The sequence below is a fragment of the Podarcis liolepis genome (genome assembly GCF_965112155.1).
Source record: "Podarcis liolepis genome assembly, chromosome: 7".
NCBI lineage: Eukaryota > Metazoa > Chordata > Lepidosauria > Squamata > Lacertidae > Podarcis > Podarcis liolepis.
In genome coordinates, this window is record NC_139561.1 from 495,470 (window position 1) to 516,586 (window position 21,117).

Consider the following 21,117-nt stretch of genomic DNA (forward strand, 5'->3'; position numbering starts at 1 on the left):
GGCGGTGGGGAGGAAAAACCCTCCTCCCACGCAAGTCCCGGGAACAGAGGCGAAGCGCTGCGCGCCTTCTCCTCTGTTCCCGGACCTCCCACCACAAGCCTTCAGGACAGGTCTGGGAACAGAGGAGAAGGTGCGCTGCGCTTCCCCGCTGTCCCAGCAGATTTCCCTATGGGCTTTCGTCTTGTGAAGCAAGCCCATAGGGAAATTCGTCTTGCGAAGCCTCTAAAAATCGGAAAACCCTTTCGTCTTGCGGGTTTTTCGTTTAGCGAGGCATTCGTCTTGCGGGGTACCACTGTACTTCCTCCTCCCTCCGCTCCAAGTGGACGTTCTTCTCCTGTCGGTAATTTCAGTCCAAATGACAAATTTCTTATGTCTAGTGTTCCTTCTCCTGGTGGATTTGGCTCCTCTCCAGATTTCAATTCTTTCAGAAGATCTTCTTCGTGATCTCTCAGGAACTTGTCTTTATCACTCACTGTCTTTATTCTTATTTTCCTTCCTTTATATTTAAAGGAAAGGCCTTGGGGAAATTCCCACCTGAAGAGTATTTTATTTCTTCTCAATAACACAACCAGGTCTTTATAGTAGGTTCTTACATCCAAAATATGCTTCGGTATATCCTTAAAAATTTCCATGAAGGAGTCTTCAATTTCCAGGGTTCTTTGGTAATGTAAATTCAAAATCTTGTCTCTTTCTTCTTTTGATCTTAAAGTTATCAGACAGTCTCTTGCCTTCTTACTACTTTGTCTTGAACCAAGTCTAAATGCAGTCACTATCTTAAATTCTTCCTTCACCAAGTCCTGTTGCCAAAAGTCCAAAAATTCCTTTGTAAGGAAGTCCGCCAAGTTGTCCTTCTCTCTTTCAGGTACTGCTCTAATTCTTAAATTTCTCTCCTTCCTTTGCAATTCAATCATAGATAAAGTCAGGTTATGATCTTCTAATTTCTTGTGGACTGGTGGTATCTACTCCTGAATAGCAGATGCAATGCCTTTAGCTTCCTCTGCAATGCCTTTGGCTTCCTCTGCAATCTTTCGAGTTGTGGCCGATTCCTCTAAAAGTTTTTCAATAGACTGTGTATTAGAGCTCACCTTCTTTCCCAATTCGTTAATACTTGTAGTGTTCAAATCAATTTTTGCAGAGATCTCAGCCACTTGTTTGTTGGTTTCAGCCACTTGTTTATTAGTTTCTTGGCCTTGTTTAATTGTTTCAGCCCCCTGTTTCGTTAAAAATTCCAAAGATTCATTTATTTTGCAAAGTGCTTGTGCCACTGCGTCTGATGACATAGCTTTGGGTTTTGTTTGCACAGCTGCAGCTGATCCTATGCCCCCAGAAACTGAGGCCCTTCGCTGGTGCTGAGTGTCAGTCTTGTATTGTCTTCCAGACCTAGTGATTCTATCATCTGCCATAACACTCTCACACACCACCAAGGTCAGTCCCACGCCTGTAGAATTGTTTTCAAAAGGAAATTCCCAGTGGCTTAGCTGCTAGTGTCTTAACTGTTATTGTTACAGCAGAATCTCCTCTAGGGGGGATACTTCCAACTTTACTTTACAATTTTGGCAACAAAATGTCTCCTTTAAAAACCCCAAATGTCTCAGAAAAAGCCACAGTTTCAATTTCAAACTTATTCCAAACTAAAGGCAGTCCAGCAATACTGTATCTTTTCACAGTGTTACATCAAATGTCAGTTTTAAAGTTTTTCCCCTCAGCAAATTGACAGCCCTCCCGTTGGCTTCCCTGTCAGGCAGTCCGTTCCCAGGGTAAAGAGAAAACGGCAGATAATTTTTCACTCTTTCCTTTCAAGCAGGTATATAAAGTTCCTCTTTCTCCCCCTCAGCTCCTGCATGCAAGAGGGGGGTTGCTTTTCTTTCTTTGATGTGGGTTTTACTCGTTTTCAAAAGTTAGCCCTTCTCAAGTTACAGTTACAGCTTTGAACTATCTGCAGACCGGAAAGGCAGACTTCCTTTTTATGCCTTTCCCGTTTCAGTACCCAATTTCTTATAAATTTGTTCCGAATCCGATGAAATCTTTAAAACCTACTCACAGGTAGTTGCTTTTTAAAATCCAAGTTTTCAGGAAGGAATCAGCACTCTACGATAATGGCGACGCGGCTTCGCTCCACGGACCGGGTGACAACTCTCAGCACCGCGCCACTCACCCGCTGGCGTTCCAAAGCCTTTAAAAAGGCTTCCTCCCGGTTTTTTGGGGGGGGCGCAAAGGTGCCCGCCAAGTCTCCTCGCTCACAGGCTTCACCGCCTGTGATTTTTGGGGGTCCCCGCTTCGCCGTAGCGGCAAGACCCGAACTCGTGGAGCAGACTCCCTCCGGAGCTCGGAGGGAAATCCGCCATTAATCGCTGGCGCTGACTGGAAGTCCATCTTTCAATATATTCTGTCATTAAATTACCTTAATTTATTTTAACCTTATCTTACCATAAAAAGCCCTAAAGCTTAAAACTTAAAACTTATTTATACATAATTCCTTATAGCATTTCTACTAAAGCCAAATAGTTTCATTCCAACATCTTTTCTAACACTCATTAATTTTACAATAATTCTCTAAATGAATTTTTAAAAACTTTCTTCCAATCTTCATCCATTGTCTCTTCTTCCTGGTCTCGGGTTTTGTCAGTCCTTTCTATCCCTTCCATCCGGTCCATCAACCTGGTGACCTTCTATCCGAGGCTCTTAAGTCTTTTCCATGTCCCTTCTGCAGGTCTTCTTTATGTTTGTACCTGTACTTTACTTTGTCTTCTGCTGATCTTGTTCTTAATTTCCTTCCTTTCTCACTGAGGGGTAGATCTCGGGGAGACTCCAACTTGACAATATCATTCCTTCTCGACAGGTCAGCCCATTCTCCATAGTCAGCACTGAAATCCAAAAAATATTTGAAGACATGTTTCAAAGTCCCTCCAAGGTTAAGGGCCCCCACAACTCCAAACTCCCCCTGGCCCAAAACCAGATCCCAAAAGTCAAGACATCCCTGCATAGGGGGATCTGTCCACCTTCCCATCTCCAAACCAAACAGTACTCCATCTCTCCAAATCTGACTTTCTCCAGGTTCAGTCGTCAGAAACAGCAACTTATGTTCCTGCGAGACTGCGGCTCTCTCCATTTCTATTACTTGAGGTTCAGCAACAACCTCCTTTGTCTTCTGCACAACTTGCCCTGTCAAAGCAAATTCCTGAGTTGATTCCTGAGTGGTTTCTATGTTGGTATTCACTGTTTGTCCAAAATTGCTAACTGCGACAGTCAACAAATCCATCTTTTCATGTAGCTGTTCCATTAAAGCGCTTGTCTTGCAAAGAGCAAGCACTAAGGCTTCTTGTGGGCACATTCTTGTTCAAGGTCAATGTCTGTTTCCCACGATCTTTAATCTCTGCAGCTGTAAAATTCCCCAGATCGACTCCAGCAACAGTTTCACAAGCTCCCTCTAGAGGAAACAATTTCTGTTTGTATCCGTCTTTTTAAAAGCAGATCTGGCAACAAAATTACTTTCGTTTTTCAGATATTTTGTTCCTTTTAAGTGCAAAAGGAAACATTGGAATAAATATGTTTCTCTTTTTTAACTATCTGTCAAAAAACATTTTATTCACAGTCAATGAACTTCCCCAAAGCGTCAGTCTCTGACACCCCGTTCCCAGGTTCAAGACGGTGGAAATTTATCTTTCTTTACTCTCTCTCCCGCAGGCTTAAACAATCTAAGATTTTCCCCCTCTTCTCCTGCTTCCAAGGGGGGGTTTGGTATTTTTAGCTGATGGAAATTTAGTCCTTTACAAATGACTTTCCAGACTATAGCTTGCAATGTCTTTGCTTCAGTCTATTTACAAAAGTGGAAGGCGGACTTCCTGTTTAGGCCTTCCCGCTTCGGTGCCAAAGTAAGATGTTTCATAGTCCAATTTTCAGTTCTACTCACGGGTAGTTGTTTAAAGTCCAATTGTCCACAGGAAAAAGTCAGTGCTCTCCGGCAACAGCAATGCGGCTTCGCTCCGTGAAAAGAGCAGTGAATTCGAAGCACCGCGCCGCTCACCCCACGTCACTCCAGATCCCCAAAACCGGGTTTCCCTGCGAGCAGGGGAGGCGCAAAAGGTGCCAGCCGAATCCCACATCCACAGGCTTCTCCCGCCTGTGGTTTTTGGTGGGTCTCCGCCTTGCCGTGGTGGTCCAGACCCTAATTTCCATGAAGCGGATTCCTCCTGGTCAGAGGAAATCTGCCATTGCCGGAGGCGCTAACCCGGAAGTCCTAAATATGCTTTACCTTTGCTCCGCATTTCGAGGCACAGGTCTGGCCTTTCCAGGTCCCTGTGTGATTTTTTTGCCCTGGCACTTTCCCCATGAAAACCCACTCTTAAAAACAGAATCAGAGCAAACAGCAATTGACAGAAAACCAAAGTGTGTGTGTTCCTGGGGAAAGTGGTGGGATCTGCGCCAAGAACGCGTGGGGCAAAGGAAAGTGGGCATGAGCCCTCAGTTTTTGTTCCCCATCACCTAGGTAGCAATCTGGGATAAAGGCAGGCTACTGGTTAAGAACTGCTCCTCTATTGGTCAATAATGCTTTGAATATTCAAAGTATCATGGTGTAAATGTATAGTGTGGTTCAAAGTATAAGAGCAATGATACATATACAGCTCTTGTAGAGCCAGTGTGGTGTAGTGGTTAAGAGTGGTAGTCACGTAATCTGGGGAACCGGGTTCGCGTCTCCGCTCCTCCACCTGCAGCTGCTGGGTGACCTTGCACCAGTCACACTTCTCTGAAGTCTCTCAGCCCCACTCACCTCACAGAGTGTTTGTTGTGGAGGAGGAAGGGAAAGGAGAATGTTAGCCGCTTTGAGACTCCTGAAGGGGAGTGAAGGCGGGATATCAAATCCAAACTCCTCCTCTTCTTCTTCTTCTTCTTCTTCTTCTTCTTCTTCTTCTTCTTCTTGCTGGTATCTCTAGGCCAGTGCCCATGAAATCACTGGAAGCAAGGAAGGCATTCTTTTCATGGCACAGGGCACTTTCCCAACTGTTAGAAATGGGCATGTGAGATGGAGAGGATTATAGACTGAATCCTGCACCCCAATTCTGCTTCTATCTGGTTCAAAGGCTTTTGCACTGCATATTCTGTGATGTTTTTGTTTTTTCCTTTAAAAGCATGCCTCTTCTAGCACCACATTTCCCATACTGCACAGGGTTTCCACACATTACCTTTTTTTAAAAAAAAGATTACCTGCAGACAGTTCATATGAGATTTGCCACCTTTCAGGTCCCAGGGCTCATTTCAGTGACTGCCCTCTACTTCTGCAAACAAATCCAATAAAAGGCCACACTGTCAATGTCATGAAATGTCATAGTAACACTGGATGTCATTTGGTTGCACCCATTGAAAACAATAACTTATATTAGCCACGTCTATTAATTTCAATGTGTCTAAGCAGGACTAGCAGTGGATACACCTCATTCTGTTCTACTTACACAGAAGGAGTAACAAAAAAGGAGTAAATGTGCCACTCAATAAGAGGACATAGAGCTGTACGAAATTTGGCGAAGATTGTGACTAGGTGACGCATACTGGCCAGCTGCTAAATTTTGCTGGCCAGCTTCAAGCCCCTTCTCTCTCTCTCTCTCTCTCTCTCTCTCTCTCTCTCTCTCTCTCTCATGAAACCTGATGTTCAAATAAAGCACTAGTGGCCAGTATGGTGCCCTCCAGATGTTGATGGGCTCCATCTCCCACCAACCTTCACCAGCATGGCCAATGGTCATGGCAGCGTCTGGAAGGCACCATGTCAGCTATCCCCAAAAGAGCCTTCAAATAAAGGGCAGTCCTCTGTAAAGCTGGGCACCTGGCTGCGCTGTTCCAATGTGGCTTAGGGCCAGAATATTTGAAGTATTGACGATTATGGTGATCACCCAACGCTGCTGTCTTCTGACGCCAAGAAAGGTGTGGATGGTGGGAACACAAAGCAGGGCATTGGCAGTGTCAGCCCCAATTTATAGAACTCTCTTGCAAGTTAGTTTGTCCTGCTGGTGGTTTTTAGGTAGGCATCAGAGACATTTTCATTTCCTTAGGCTTATAATGTGGCCCAGATCCTGCAAAGCGAAATCACAGAGCAGAGTGTCAGAGTTGCACCCAACATGGGGGGGGGGGCATTGCACGTGCATGACGTAACACATGCAACATATGATGCCCAGGCCAACTAGACCCGCCATCCCCCTGGTGAAGCTGCGTCCTCCCTTTCCACAAAGCCTGCCAAAGCGCTTTGGCATGTTTCTTTGAGATTGTCAATGTGCTTCGCCCCGCTGCATCCCAATGGAGTTTGCCAATGCGCCTTCCTGGAAGGTCCTCTGGCAATTGTCAAAGGGATGCAGCAGCACAAAGGCGCCCTCAACATTGAGCGGGCCGGGCCCCTGCCAATAGATCTTGAGGGGCCAAAGACACCTCGGCCCCTGGAGTTGGCACACCTGATGAATGTCCTGGGAGTAGCAGTTGATCCTATACTCTGCTGTCTGACCTGTAGCGACTGCCTCCTCCATGTCTGCATGGCACTTGCAAAGTGGGGTGACAATGAAGGTTCCTGGTTGCACATGCCTCCCTGGCAGCCATGGTGCCTGAGCCCCTGAAAAGTGCTTGTCACTCTTGCAGTACGCAGGGTTGGGAGGTGTTGCTGGGAGGAGTAGCTCTTCTGGACGCTGCAGGGCAGCCTTGGGGCAGGGGGGTTCATTGCTGTCGTCAGCCCACTATATTAGGGATGGGAGTGTTGTTGGTCCTTCCATTTAGGACCCTCTCTCCTGAAGTGACCTTATTTTCAGGCTCTGTGGCTCCTCCTCCTTGTGGGTTGTTGCTGGTGTTTCTGGGTGTGCAAGGTGCAGCTGCTGCTATGTTTCTATTTGTGCGGAAAGCTTGGGAAAGACAGGTTAGTAGGGAGGCCTCCTTTACTCCCCATTCTCCATTTTGGAAGCGCTCAAGGTGCCCAGTGTTTGTGGAGCATGTTCCCTGGGTACAAAGTGCCTTTTTCCAGGTGCCCTGAGCTCCTCCCACAAACATGCAAGGTCCTAGGCAGCATGCCACACCGCGGGAGGCAAAAAGTAGAGGTGACTGGAGCAGGTTCATCTTATATCCCACATACTGCTGCTGTGTGAACAACCAGGAGTTAAGATGGATTCTGAGTTCTCCTTTGGAGCTGCGCATGCAGGGCTATCAGGAGAATCATGGCCCAATTTCTGATTAGGCCCTTGCCATTGACTGTACGCTTTGATGTACACCACCCTTTTTCCCAGGTGGACTTAGGCCAAGTTGCCAGATCACATGCCTAAGCTGTACAGACTTGGGATCCAGTGCAAGCCCCCTACTTCTGCACCACCCCTGCCACTCTCCTAGAATCTCAATTTTTAAGGACTTATACCAGTTTAGGATCTGCCACGCTCAGCTCAGCCAGCTGAGCCACAGCTGAGCCTGCCTGCAGAAATTCCACTGGCTGAGTTACAACAACTTTTAATAACTCTGTTTGGTCCAACAGCCGTCTCAGCTTCTGAGACACCAGAAAGACTGGAGCAATTGGATAATTAATTTGAAACATTAAAAAGTCAGTGATTATTTTTTATGGATATGTATTGTCAATAAATAAGTTTGATAACCAGACTTCAAAAAATGATTGGAATGAAATTAAATTCCATCAAGCACAATACTCGAAATTGATAAATCAAGAGGTTGAATGGAAAATTAAACAAATGAAACAAAGATCATTTGAATCAGCGAACAAATGTGGAAAACTGCTAGCATGGCAGTTGAAAAAGAGACAAAAATTGAACACGGTGACTAATCTAGAGATTGAAGGGAGAAACGTTCAGAAACCAGAAGAAATTAGAAAGTGTTTCCAGAGATACTTCAAAGAACTTTATACACAGGGGCCACAGGAAGAGACTGAGATAGACCAATTTTTAAAAATTAATGGACTATCAAAATTAGCCCAGGATAAGAGAACAATCCTGAATTGTAAAATAACACAACAGGAAATTGAGGGTGCCATTCAGAACATGCAACTAGGCAAATCTCCAGGCCCAGATGGACTTACCTCCAAGTACTATAAGATATTAAAAGACTACTTGATACAACCACTAATGGAGGTTTGTAACCAGATTATGGAGGGGAAGAAGGCACCGGAAACGTGGAAAGAAGCTTTCATCACATTGATACCCAAACTGGAAACTGAAAAGACTCAACTTAAGAACTACCGTCCCATCTCACTCCTAAATGTGGATTACAAAATTTTTGCGGATATTTTGGCAAGTAGATTTAAAAAAGTGTTAAATGAAGTAATTCATAAGGACCAGGCAGGCTTTCTCCCAGGTAGACATTTGTTTGATAACACTAGGAATATTATTGACATTTTGGAACTTTTACAAACTAATATCAATACGAAAGCAGTGTTAATTTTTATTGATGCGGAGAAGGCCTTTGACAACATTTCTTGGAAGTTTATGAAGAAAAATTTGGAAGGGATGGGAGTGGGACGGGGGTTTGAAAATGGAATAGAAGCAATTTACTCAGAGCAAAAAGCTAAATTGATAGTGAACAATGTGGTGACAGAAGAGTTTAAAATTGAAAAAGGAACACGACAGGGGTGCCCCCTATCCCCTCTTTTATTTATTTCAGTCCTGGAGGTGCTTTTGAACATGATTAGGGAGGACCGGTTGGTGCAAGGAATACAGGTCGGAGTGAAACAATATAAACTGAAAGCTTTTGCAGATGACTTGGTTTTAACATTACAGGAGCCAGAATCTAGTACAAAAAGAGTTTTAGAACTGATTCATGAGTTTGGTCGGGTGGCGGGATTTAAGTTGAATAAGCAAAAAACCAAGGTTCTGGGAAAAAACTTGACATCTTTAGAAATAGATGGGTTTCAGAAAGAGACAGAGTTAAATGTGGTTAAAAAAGTGAAATACCTTGGGGTTAATTTGTCTGCTAAAAATTTGAATTTATTCAAAGATAATTATGAAAAATGTTGGTCAGAAATAAAAAAAGATTTAGAAACTTGGTCAAGATTGAAACTTTCCTTGTTGGGTCGAATTGCAGCTATAAAAATGAATGTATTGCCAAAGATGTTGTTTTTGTTTCAAACCCTACAGATTGTGGACAGAGTGGAATGTTTTGGAAAGTGGCAGAAGGATATTTCCAAGTTTGTCTGGCAGGGCAAAAAGCCCCGAATAAAATTTAAAATACTAACTGATGCAAAAGAAAGAGGGGGGTTTGCCCTGCCAGACTTAAGGTTATATTATGAAGCTGCGGCCTTCTGCTGGATGAAAGATTGGTTACTTCTTGAGAACACTGATGTCCTTGATCTGGAAGGGTTTAACAATTCTTTAGGATGGCATGCATATTTGTGGTACGACAAGGTAAAGACACACAAAATGTTCAAAAACCATATTGTCAGAAAAGCAATATTTATTGTCTGGACAAAATACAAAGACTTATTAGAAAACAAGACCCCGAGATGGTTATCACCAATGGAGGCTAAGGCCCAAAAAAAACCCAATATGGAAGCCGGCTGGCCGAAATATTGGGAAATAATAGAAAAAATTGGAGACAATTGGAAGTTGCAGAGCTTTGAAAAATTAAAGAATAAGGTGCAAGATTGGTTTCATTACGCTCAAATTCAAGAGGTTTTTAAATTGGACAAAAAAACAGGATTCCAGGTGGAAAAATCGAAACTAGAGACAGAACTGTTAGAACCCAAGACTAAGGTACTTTCAAGAATGTATAACTTGCTGCTTAAATGGAACACACAGGATGAGACAGTCAAATCAGCCATGATAAAATGGGCTCAGGATATTGGGTATAACATCATGTTTGAGGACTGGGAAAGGTTATGGACCACCGGAATGAAATTCACGGCATGTAATGCCTTGAAGGAAAATATTATGAAAATGATATATAGGTGGTACATGACCCCAGTCAAGCTTGCTAAGATATATCACCTGTCTGATAATAAATGTTGGAAATGTAAGGAGGCTGAAGGGACATTCTTTCACCTCTGGTGGACCTGTCCAAAAGTTAAGGCCTTCTGGGAAATGATCTATAATGAGTTAAAAAAGGTATTTAGATATACCTTTCCCAAAAAACCAGAGGCCTTCCTCCTGGGCATTGTCGGCCAGAAAGTGTTAAAGAAGGATAGAACTTTTTTTATGTATGCAACTACAGCAGCAAGAATTCTTATCGCAAAATACTGGAAGATACAAGATCTACCCACACTGGAAGAGTGGCAGACGCAATTGATCGACTATATGGAACTGGCTGAAATGACTGGCAGAATCCGAGATTTGGGAGAAGAAATAATGGAAGAGGACTGGAAAAAATTTAAGGACTATTTACAAAAATATCATAAGTTGTATGAATGTTAAAAACTGCACGATTTGGAAATTTTAGCTTCAGCGATTAGATTTGGTGAAACCGGAAAACAAGTTATAAGTAAGAAAAGGTTGAAATTTAAAGTAATACTATGGTTGATTTAAAGTATAAGTAATTGATAAAAAGTATTTTAAATTTAAAAGTATAATATTTGAAAGGTACAAACTAAGACTTGAAATAAGGTAATAATTTGCTGACATTTTTATTGTAAAGAACGCATGGTGGGGGAGACGTGAGGAAGTCCGGTTGGTTATGGAAAAATGTCTTTGAAAATTGGATTATTATTTTTTTCCTTTACTCTTTGTTTCTTTTATTTTCTATCTACGGCTTTTATATTTTTGACTGTGTATTTGAAAATGTAATAAAAATATTTATTAAAAAAAATAAAAACAAAAAATGATTGGAATGTTCATTACTACCCAGACAGTGAGAATAATAATAATAATAATTTATTATTTGTACCCCGCCCATCTGGCTGGGTTTCCCCAGCCACTCTGGGCGGCTTCCACAGAAACCAAAAAACACTAAAATATCATACATTAAAAGCTTCCCTGAATAGGGCCGCCTTAAGATGTCTTCTGAATGTCAGGTAGTTGTCCATCACCTTGACATCCGATGGGAGGGCATTCCACAGGGTGGGCGCCACCACCGAAAAGGCCCTCTGCCTGGTTCCCTGTAGCTTGGCTTCTCGCAATGAGGGAACTGCCAGAAGGCCCTTGGTGCTGGACCTCAGCGTCCGGGCAGAATGATGGGGGTGGAGACGCTCCTTCAGGTATACTGGGCCGAAGCCGTTTAGGGCTTTAAAGGTCAACACCAGCACTTTGAATTGTGCTCGGAAACGTACTGGGAGCCAATGTAGGTCTTTCAAGACCGGTGTTATGTGGTCTCGGCGGCCGCCCCCAGTCACCAGTCTAGCTGCCGCATTCTGGATTAGCTGTAGTTTCCGAGTCACCTTCAAAGGTAGCCCCACGTAGAGCGTAGAGTGAGAAAGTGTTTTAGCTTCAGTTTTGAATGTGTCGATGGATCTTAAATAAAGACTTATACGGCAGAAAATACTATATTGAATTTATTCGACTCCTTTATACTTGCATAAGAAAGGACTATCTAATGTAGCCCTTTGTTGGAGATATAATAATGCTTCTTTGAAACGCAAGTTTTACAATGTTCTGCACTTACTAAGTTTTGGGAGAAAGTGTTTGGGAGAAATAATATGTTACAGAGGAATTTAAGACTTTCAGAGGTGAACATTCTTTTGAACTATATAACTATTGTATGGAATGTAACAATGAGAGAGAAAATGGATTCTACATGTCCTAATGGTGGCAAAGAGATTGATATTGATGAACTGGAAGAATAGAGATATGATTCCCCTTAATTATTACTTGACAATATGACAATATTAGGAACATATGAATGGGCTGCAGACTTTCTTTGGATAAATGAAATTCTTCTAATAAAATATTAATAAAAATAAAGATTTCTGGCAGAGTCAGGGTTGGGGCCTCATGCTGGCATGGTCTACATGAGCCAGAGATTCATTGGCTCCTCAGCCCAGCAGAAGTGAGTTTAGAATTTCTTACCCAATGAATGTGATGGACAAATATCAATTCATAACGTCGTCATCGTCTTCTTTTTCTTCTTCTTCTTCTTCTTCTTCTTCTTCTTCTTCTTCTTCTTCTCCAATCCCACAAAAAGTGTCAAGCTGACACAAGATACGTGTTTGGGGGTTATGACTAGGAAGCTCAAGATTCAGGGAGAGGAATTTGGAAAACATCAAGCTACTTATAGGCTGAGTCCAAAGGCAGCCTGGATCATAGCAGACTTGCTTGGCTCCTGCACCACCTTCTTCTTCTTCTTCTTCTTCTTCTTCTTCTTCTTCTTCTTCTTCTTCTTCTTCTTCTTCTTCTTCTGCAATCCCTCATAGCTAAGATTGTTTTCCATGGACTTCCGGTGCTAACCGCCATGGCAAACAGTGGGTCCCAAGATAGTGGACACTGGCCGTGCAGCCAATTAAGGATAATTTGAGAGTAATTATCCTTGCAAGCGCCCCCCCATCAAAGGGGTGAGTTTTCATTCATAAATTGTCCAATAACTGCCTCTCGCTCTGATGGGGGGCAGGGACGCTGAGTGTATAGCACTGCACATATTGGAAACTCTTCAATGCAGCCATCATGAATGGAGATACTTCTGTTTTTTAAGATGGATTTAAATTTGGACTTAAGAAACAGGTGTGTTCTGGATGAAGGAGACAAGATAACCTGCTAAATGAATCAGCCACTGAGTCCCAAGGTTTTGATCTGAAGAGGATTTTCATCGTAACTGGATTGGTATGTAAATGAAGTGAAGCCTTTGTTCTCTTTTTACATTATATTTGCTGTTTTATGATTCGGCAAGCCTTCACTGATGAAGAATTAATTACTAATGGAATGTAAATATTAATGGATTACAACTATTAATGGAATGCAAGAGGGAATCAACAAGAACTTAATATTTTTTTATGGATTATTTGAACAAATAGACTGTGTTGTGAGGATTGGTGGCATTACCTTCTAAAGAGGGCGCTAACTTTGAGTTATTATTGTTTTGGCGAGACACCAGCTTGTTAGTAGATCAGAAAGCATCAAAGAAGAAAATGCTGGAAGTCTGCCTGGAGCCATGGTCAGACACCAGATATTTTTTTGTTTGGAAAAGCAAAATGGTGAGAGGCTGTAGCGCAATTAAAATTAAGCCCTTGAATTTTCAATGCTGAAATTGATTGATTGAATACAACATGAAGGGAAGGACAAATGTAAACAAATATTTCCCACAGAAAGGATATAAACTCCACTTGCAAATTAATGGAGATGGAATAGTTAAATACAAACGAAAGCCATCACATCGGTTGCTGTTAAAATAAAGGATTAAGATTGGAACTGTTGTATTTGGATTAATTAAGAGGATTGGGGCAGGAACAAGGAATAACATCATCTCCGGATAATCAGAACACAGGAAGTCATCCAAAATTGTTTAATTTGGAACTGGATAATTGGCTTTTTTATTTGTATTATGATTTGGTATTGTATTAATGTGGCTTACATTGGATTGTTATTAATGAAAAATTAATAAAAATGATAAAAGAAGAGGATTGTCTTCCATTTAACAGTTTTAACTCACAGGTGACTGTGGATGTCAGTTCTGGATCCGCACATCCTTCCACAGTGGGGACATAGGTTCCGGACAGGAGTTGATTATGGTGAGGGTTTGCCAAGGGTGCCTTCCTCTTAGCATGTTTCTCCCCTTTGTCCTGAGTTTGAGCATCTTCAAAGTCCATGACACCTTTGGTATAAACTGTTCTCCAATTGGAGCTCTCGCAGGCCAGTGTTTCCCAATTGTTGGTGTTTATACTATATTTTTTGACATTTGCCTTGAGATTTGTCTTTAAACCTCTTTTGTTGTCCCCCTGCATCATGCTTTCCATTGTTAAGTTGGGAAGAGTAGTTGCTTTGGAAGACGATAATCAGGCATCCCAACCACATGACCAGTCCAACGAAGTTGATGTTGAATCATTGTTTCAACACTGGTGATCTTTGCTTCTTCCAGTACACTGGCATTAGTTCATCTGTCTGCCCATGTGATATGTGAAAATTTTCAGTGACACCTTTGATGGAATTTTTCAAAGAGCTGGAGATGGCATTTATAAGTGGTCCATGTTTCATAAGAGTAAAGTTAGTAGTACAATAGCTTTGTAACAGTTTTATCTACTAATCCATAGCACTGAAATCAACTATCAGCATTTGCAACTTCTGTCGTCCTGGCATCATCAGAGATCAAGGACCCTTTTCAGCCAGGCAAAGACACTCAAAGAGGGTGCAAAGCAAGGCTGGTAAGGGGTGCAGCTGGGAAGAAAGTCTGGCCTGGGGAAAAGTCCCAAGGGCCACATTTGACCCTGGCCTGAGGTTTCCTGCCCTGGTGCTAGATGCACCAATAATCTGACTTGATACAAAGCAATTTCATGTGTCATTATGGAAGCCTGAACTCAATTTCATTCTGCTTCACTTCACCCATTAAAAAGAGATAAAGCAAAAACTGTTGATGGCTGTGTGCTCGTCTTTGTCCATTTACAAATGTGCTCCAGGATGTACTACAATACAGGAGAACCATTATCCTATTTCTGAGCTGCCTCCTGCAGTGTGAAGAGTAACTTACCAGCAGGGAAATAAAAATAAATCAGTAATCATTTGGGATTATGCCCTTATGGAGTCTTGCTTTAAAAATGCTTATACTTGACCGTCATGTGTCTGTCTGCAGGGTTCCAAAAACACTTTCTAGAAAATAGAAGCCTTGGGTGACTGAGCTGTAGTGACTGAGCGAGAGGTTCATCCATACAATATATAAACCCTCTGTTGCTATGGATTTTCCTGGCAGTACCGTCTCTGGCAGGCAGTAACAGTGATACCAAGTGATTTCAATTTCTCATGGTGCCCTGGAGTCACATTGCACAGGGGCATGGAGGAACATCAAAATTGCTGGTCCCCCAGTCTCAGCCACTCAGCACTCAGAGCATAATGCCAAAGAATAAAGAGGTGTGTGTCAAAGATGGCTATTTTCTGAGACCCTGGCAGCTACCCAAAGATGACATAGGCTGATGCTGGACCTGGTTTAAACAATTAAGGAGGCCACATCCCCTCATGGGGAACCTTCCAGAAGCTACATGTTGGTGGTGGGCAGGACCAGAAGTAAAAGGAGGTGGATGCTACTTTTCCCTTTGTATAGGAGGCTCTTTTCCAACCATGAAAAGCTCAGTTTGCACCCACAATCACACCCACGCACTCCTCCTTCATCCAGACAGGCAAGAAACTTTCTTACAGTTCTATCAAGGATGCCTTCCAGCAGGCAAAGCATCTGTGGAGCGTATAGACCAACGCTAACCACAGACCCAGGACCTTGGGTTTCCCATCCTTGCTGCAACAGGGCATGAGCTTCAGGATGAGATTAAGTAGTGCATTAACCACCAGATTCCAGCTAATTGAAGGAAAAGTAGTATGGTGTATGGAGGTCAAATGGCCGAAATATTGGAAAATTTTGGAACAAGATGGAGATAGGTTGAAATTGCAGAGTTTTGAAAAACTAAAAAACAAAGTGCAAGACTGGCTTCATTATTATCAGATAATGGAGGCATACAATTTGGACAAGAAAATCGGCTTCCAGGTGGAAAAATCAAAATTAGAAACAGAATTGTTAGAACCCAAAACTAAGATTTTGTCAAAGATGTATAACCTGCTGTTGAAATGGAATACTCAGGATGAAACGGTGAAATCTGCTATGATTAAATGGGCACAAGATGTTGGACATAACATAATGATGGCTGACTGGGAACAGTTATGGACCACAGGTATGAAGTTTACGGCATGTAATGCCTTAAGAGAGAATATTATGAAAATGATATACAGGTGGTACATGACCCCAGTCAAGCTTGCAAAAATCTACCATTTGCCCGATAATAAATGTTGGAAATGTAAGGAAACTGAAGGTATATTCTTTCACCTATGGTGGACGTGCCCAAGGATTAAGGCTTTCTGGGAGATGATTTATAATGAATTTAAAAAGGTATTTAAATATACCTTCTTGAAGAAACCAGAGGCCTTTCTTCTGGGCATAGTTGGCCAATCGGTGTTAAAGAAGGACAGAACTTTATGTATGCTACAACAGCAGCAAGAATACTTATTGCAAAGTATTGGAAGACACAAAATCTACCCACTCTGGAAGAATGGCAGATGAAACTGATGGATTATATGGAATTGGCGGAAATGACTGGCAGAATCCAGGACCAGGGAGAAGAGTCGGTAGAAGAAAATTGGAAGAAATTTAAAGACTATTTACAGAAATATTGTAAAATTAATGAATGTTAGAATGATGTTGGATTGAAGTTAAGGGGTTTCTAGCTGTAATGGTATAAAAGAATATGAAAAAAAAAGGATTCTTAACAGGTAAATTTAGGTTACAATATATCAAGATTAAAGATCAGGATAAAATAAGGAGGGAAAGGAATTGCTGAACTAATAAATTGAACTGGAATACAAAAAGGGGAGGTATGAGGAGGTCCGGGAAACAAGTAAATGAAAGATAAGTGATGAAAAGATTGAATTGTTTTTAACTATTTTTATTTTGTTTTTTTGTTTTTCATTTTGTAACATTGTAAAAACCTTAATAAATATTTATATTTTTTTAAAAAAGAAAAGCAGTATGGTGACCTGTGTAAAAGCTTTCGGTTCAGTCTGGCTCATTGCTCTGGGCAATGAGGGGAGTTTGTTGTATGTTGTGATAGAACCTGACTGCTTTTGCTTTGGTGCCTCCAACAAAGCATTCAGCAAAGTTGAGCAGGTCTAATAAGTTCACTTCCCTTGGATGGCATTGGCAATCACTGTACAAGTAGAAACATTGGCAGCAATCCTGATTTTAATTTTTCATGTTATGTCTCCCTTGCTGCCAGAAGTTCTTAAATGGGTTTAAAAACATGTGTCCAGAATGTTTTATTTTTAAGTGTGCTGTACTCATATAAAGTTTTAAATGGACTGTTTAAAATCTGGCACCTTCTCCTTCGGATGGAGGAGACTCCACTGCTTAATGTTACCTGCTTTTGAAGTACAGATGTTCTTGCATTTCCCCCTAGGTTAAGTGCTTTAAAAAAAACCCTCCACACAATTGCTCTCACTTTCAAAAGCCTGTTATGCCTGCAAGGATGAATCAGCACTGGGATATTACAGTGAAATTCTGAGCATCTCCTTGTTTCATGGAAAGCAGCTGCCTTATTAGAAAGGCAACTAAAACAAAGCAGGTCCCTAAGAGTAAGAAAAGCAATATGCAAAGTCACAAGAACTCCCAAGAGTAATGAAAATACATAAGTTGAACAGTTGCATCTGGAGATCCAATATTTCAGGTATTTAGATAAATTGTAATTGTTATGCAATTGTGGCAATCATTTCTGCTTGTTGATCTATCTCTATCTCTGTATGTATGTATGTAAAACATGTTCATTTTACAGCCCAATTCAAACCTAAGATCTGCCAAGATGAGCTTGGATTTGGTGGATCTTGGCCTCTTGGGCTTTCCTGCCTGTGTCCCTTGTTCAGCTGGCAGAATTTACATGTGACCTAGCAACCCAGTGGAAGAAGTTAGCAAAAATGGTGGTGTGTCAAATTCCTCCCAAACAGAGAACTTAAACTGGCATCAGTTATGACAGCTTTCTATAATTAGGATTGCTCTGTCAAAATGTTCAATATAAAACATTTTTAAAAAAATTTCCATGGCTTTTTGCATTCCTTGTGACCTTGTCTGCTGATTTTTTTTAATTAGGACAACCATTGAAGGACATCGTAACCCATCAATTCTCTAAATTCCAAAAGAATGTGGCAGAGGGCCCTTGACCCTAAAGTCTCCTTCCTTTGTAACCACAACTCAGTTAATGATTACAGGAGAATCAAGCAAATTGGAATATATGTCTGCATTTATAAATTATGCAAAATTCCAGAACATTTACAGTATTTCATATTGCATTGCTTGAAGATAGAGATGTGGAGAGTTCTGCTTTTGCCAGAATCTAGACCAGAGTCCAGGGTCCAGAGTCCAGAGTGGTATTGTTTCAACAATAAATCCAGATCTCACTGGCTCTAGTAAGTTCTGAGTCTGTTCTAGTAAGTTCTGAGTCTATATGGAGAGTAGCACAATGTTGCCTCATGTGGCAAATAAGTCTCTTGTCACTACTTAGGTGAAACATCTGAGAAGCTCAAAAGAAGCCAAGAGAGTTTCAATGTCTATTGACATTTCTCAGGGGCTGGCTATGCATCTTGCATCCCTAACTGCTAGCAATTGTTATGTGGTGGTTGTTTCCATTGCTGTGCAAAATTCTGGAGGAGCCTGTAAGTGCACCCCCTGGAGAAAGGCAATAAATACCTTTTAAAAAGGTTTGAAGGTTTGAGAAATGGGGGCATTGCTCATATAGTGTACACACACCCCAGGTTCACCACTGCTTAGTGATGTAAGAATGCATTGTTTTCTGTTTTGCACTGTATTTGTCACATGCAGCAGTGTTTCCGTTCTGCTGCAGTTTGTCTTTTGCCAGAAACTTAGTTCTTCATCTCACTGCTGCTGTGGCAAAATCACATAACTTACTTAATCATGTAGTTAAGTTATATTGTCATTAAATCATTCCACTCCATTAAACTCAATGCAAAGGAAACACAAAGCAGTGTGCATAATCCGTTACTGCGTATATTGTTTGTGGGCTGAAAGCAACAACAGAAGCAGAGAACGACTGTATGGATAGATTAGATTCCCATTCACGGAGCAAATAAGCAAACCTCAGCCATTTCCACTCCTATTTCTGTTTTCGATGGAAAAAATGTAAGTAGGTATCCTGTTTGACCAGAGGTCACAGTGTTTCGGGGGGAGCAGGGGGCTGATAGGGATGGCGAAGCTGTGGTTTTCCAGATGTTGTTGGATTGAATTTTCCATCATACCTGATGATGGTTCGTCATGCTGCCTGGGACTGATGGAAGTTGAAGTCCAACAACTTCTAGAAGGACACCAGAGGGCATGACTCCAGTATGTACTACAGGAAGTGATGCTTCTCTCCATCTACTTCCAAATCTTTTCTACCTGTCTCCAGTCTACATTCCAAAGGTCAAGAGCCATTTTTTTCTCCCCCTCTCAGTGCAGATGACAAGAAGTATGCAGAATGTGGTGAAGACATCATGTTTATTTCTTGCTGAAGACTCGTTACTTACATCACAATCATGGACTATTTAATAGGATCTTATACTCTCTGAAGAAATCTAAGAATAAATATGAAAAAAGAAAAAAATATTTTATTCCAATGGTCTCTGAAGATATATTTTACATTTTTAAACATACTCTCTTGATTTCATGTTGAATATATATAGACTTATCTCCAAGGGTAAAAAAATCCATCTGAATCTTGTTATGCACCACAAAATAAAAATAAAATTAAAATCCATTCATTGTCCAAAGCAAAGATTAGCTACACATTAATGATGCCACACAGGAAGCGCTCATTGTCCCAGAAAGCCTCCTAGTCATAGTCAACATAGCTCTTCTTTGGAGAAGAAACTGTGGTGGTAAAATGTCACTGTCTTGGATGACCTCCTACTGGTTCTTCAGGCTGCAAAAAAAAGGGGGAGGAAGAAGCTTCTTACTCATTTGCAACAGGAATGAAAGCACAAAATTTGAGGGCTCTCTGGAGAGAGGTGGGCCAAAGAACAGGCCTTATCTGTAGTAGCCCCTTTTTTATGGGATGCTCTCTCCAGGGAGGCGAACCTGGTGCCCACCATGTCATCATTTTGGTTATTGAGAGCTGTTTGTTTTCCAGAGTTTTGGGGAGCACCATAATATATATATTATTGCATAGTTAAATCCGCTTTCAATCATGTTTCTGTGGTTTTATTGTAACATTGACATTTTTTGTTCTAAATTGCTTTGGGACTTACTTAGTGGGAAGTGAGGTACACATTTCACAAACCTAACCAAATGATAAGCTTAGTGGCCATGCTGTGGCAAAGCCCACACACTGTTTTTGTGAAATGCTTCACTCCCCTGGTGAGGGGGAGAACTGGCATATTAAATGTTCAAATTACCTGGGGATGGGGGTCCAACATCTTCAAAATGCCCTTTCCATTCAGGTTCCTTGCCTGCAGGACTTTTAGCCATGTGGCCGCCAACCCCCCTCTGCAAAATTTCCTTTTAAAATCTCAAATTAACTCCAGTGTTATGGCATAAACAGCTTGCTGGACCATTTCAATGTTTCCTGCTTGTTTGTACCTTCCCACTGCACTTTAACAAAACACTGCAAAAAAGAGGAGTAAATAAAAGAGCAACCTCAATGAGGTCACATGTAGGATTGCATGTAGGTCTTGGTGTCATTGTACATATAGTTATCAAGATTGTTTGGGGGCCATGTCATTCAGCTCCTGCACCACACCAAAAAAAGAGAGACTTGATGCAACCATAGGCACAACACAATCACAAAGACTGTTTCTTTGTTGTTGTTTATCCCTATCCCCATGTGCATGTGAAGACTGAATGCAGCCTGAGACTGGGGGAGAAATGAGTACATTTTAGGCGCATCCAATTGACATGTGACTGCCAATGTACAGGTCCTTTTGGACCCAGAAGAGGGAGGAATGGGGGCGGAAAGAGGGTGGGATGCTACCAGGGCAGAGCAGGCTTAGGCACACACTGCCGACCCGCACAGGGGCCAGGAACCAACACGTGAGCAAAATGGCTGGTGCCTGGTGCAAGTAGGCATTTAAAGATGAATGCACTTTACAAAACAATATGAAAACAGAAACACGGCTATCCTTCAAAATTCATACTTCTTCCAATTTTGCAATTCAGTTTTCCAGCCAAGTAACCTGTAAAAAAAATGCATATGCTGGGGTAAAGTGTCTACAAAAATGTCTATATTAGTGAAAATAACATGCAAAAATGCATATGTAGGGGAAAATTAATTTGCAAAAATTACACACAAATATATTTGGAGAAATAGAATCTCAGGTAGGTGAACTGCCCAATTCCTAGAGGGTTGAATTAGGACGTGGGTGACCAGGGTTCCAATCCTTCCTCAGCCATGAAGTTCACTGGGTGGCCTTGGGTCAGTCACTGCCTCTCAGCCCAACCTCCCTCAAAGGATTAAATGAGGAGCCAGCCTGAGCTCCTTGAAGGAAAAGGTGAGGCATAAAGGCAAGC

The 21,117-nt window shown here is 41.7% G+C and overlaps 1 protein-coding gene across 2 annotated transcripts in view; it reads right to left on the reverse strand.

The window, feature by feature from the left end:
* Positions 1-16,592: 16,592 nt before the first annotated feature.
* Positions 16,593-21,117, reverse strand: part of ZMAT4 (zinc finger matrin-type 4) — a 252,599-nt gene continuing 248,074 nt past the window's right edge. Inside the window, exon 7 of one of the 2 annotated variants that reach the window (XM_083514429.1) lies at positions 16,593-19,187. In XM_083514429.1, coding sequence (XP_083370555.1) covers positions 19,169-19,187 — 19 coding nt within the window. In that variant the 3' untranslated portion in view covers positions 16,593-19,168. The other variant, XM_083514430.1, reaches the window with a different exon arrangement.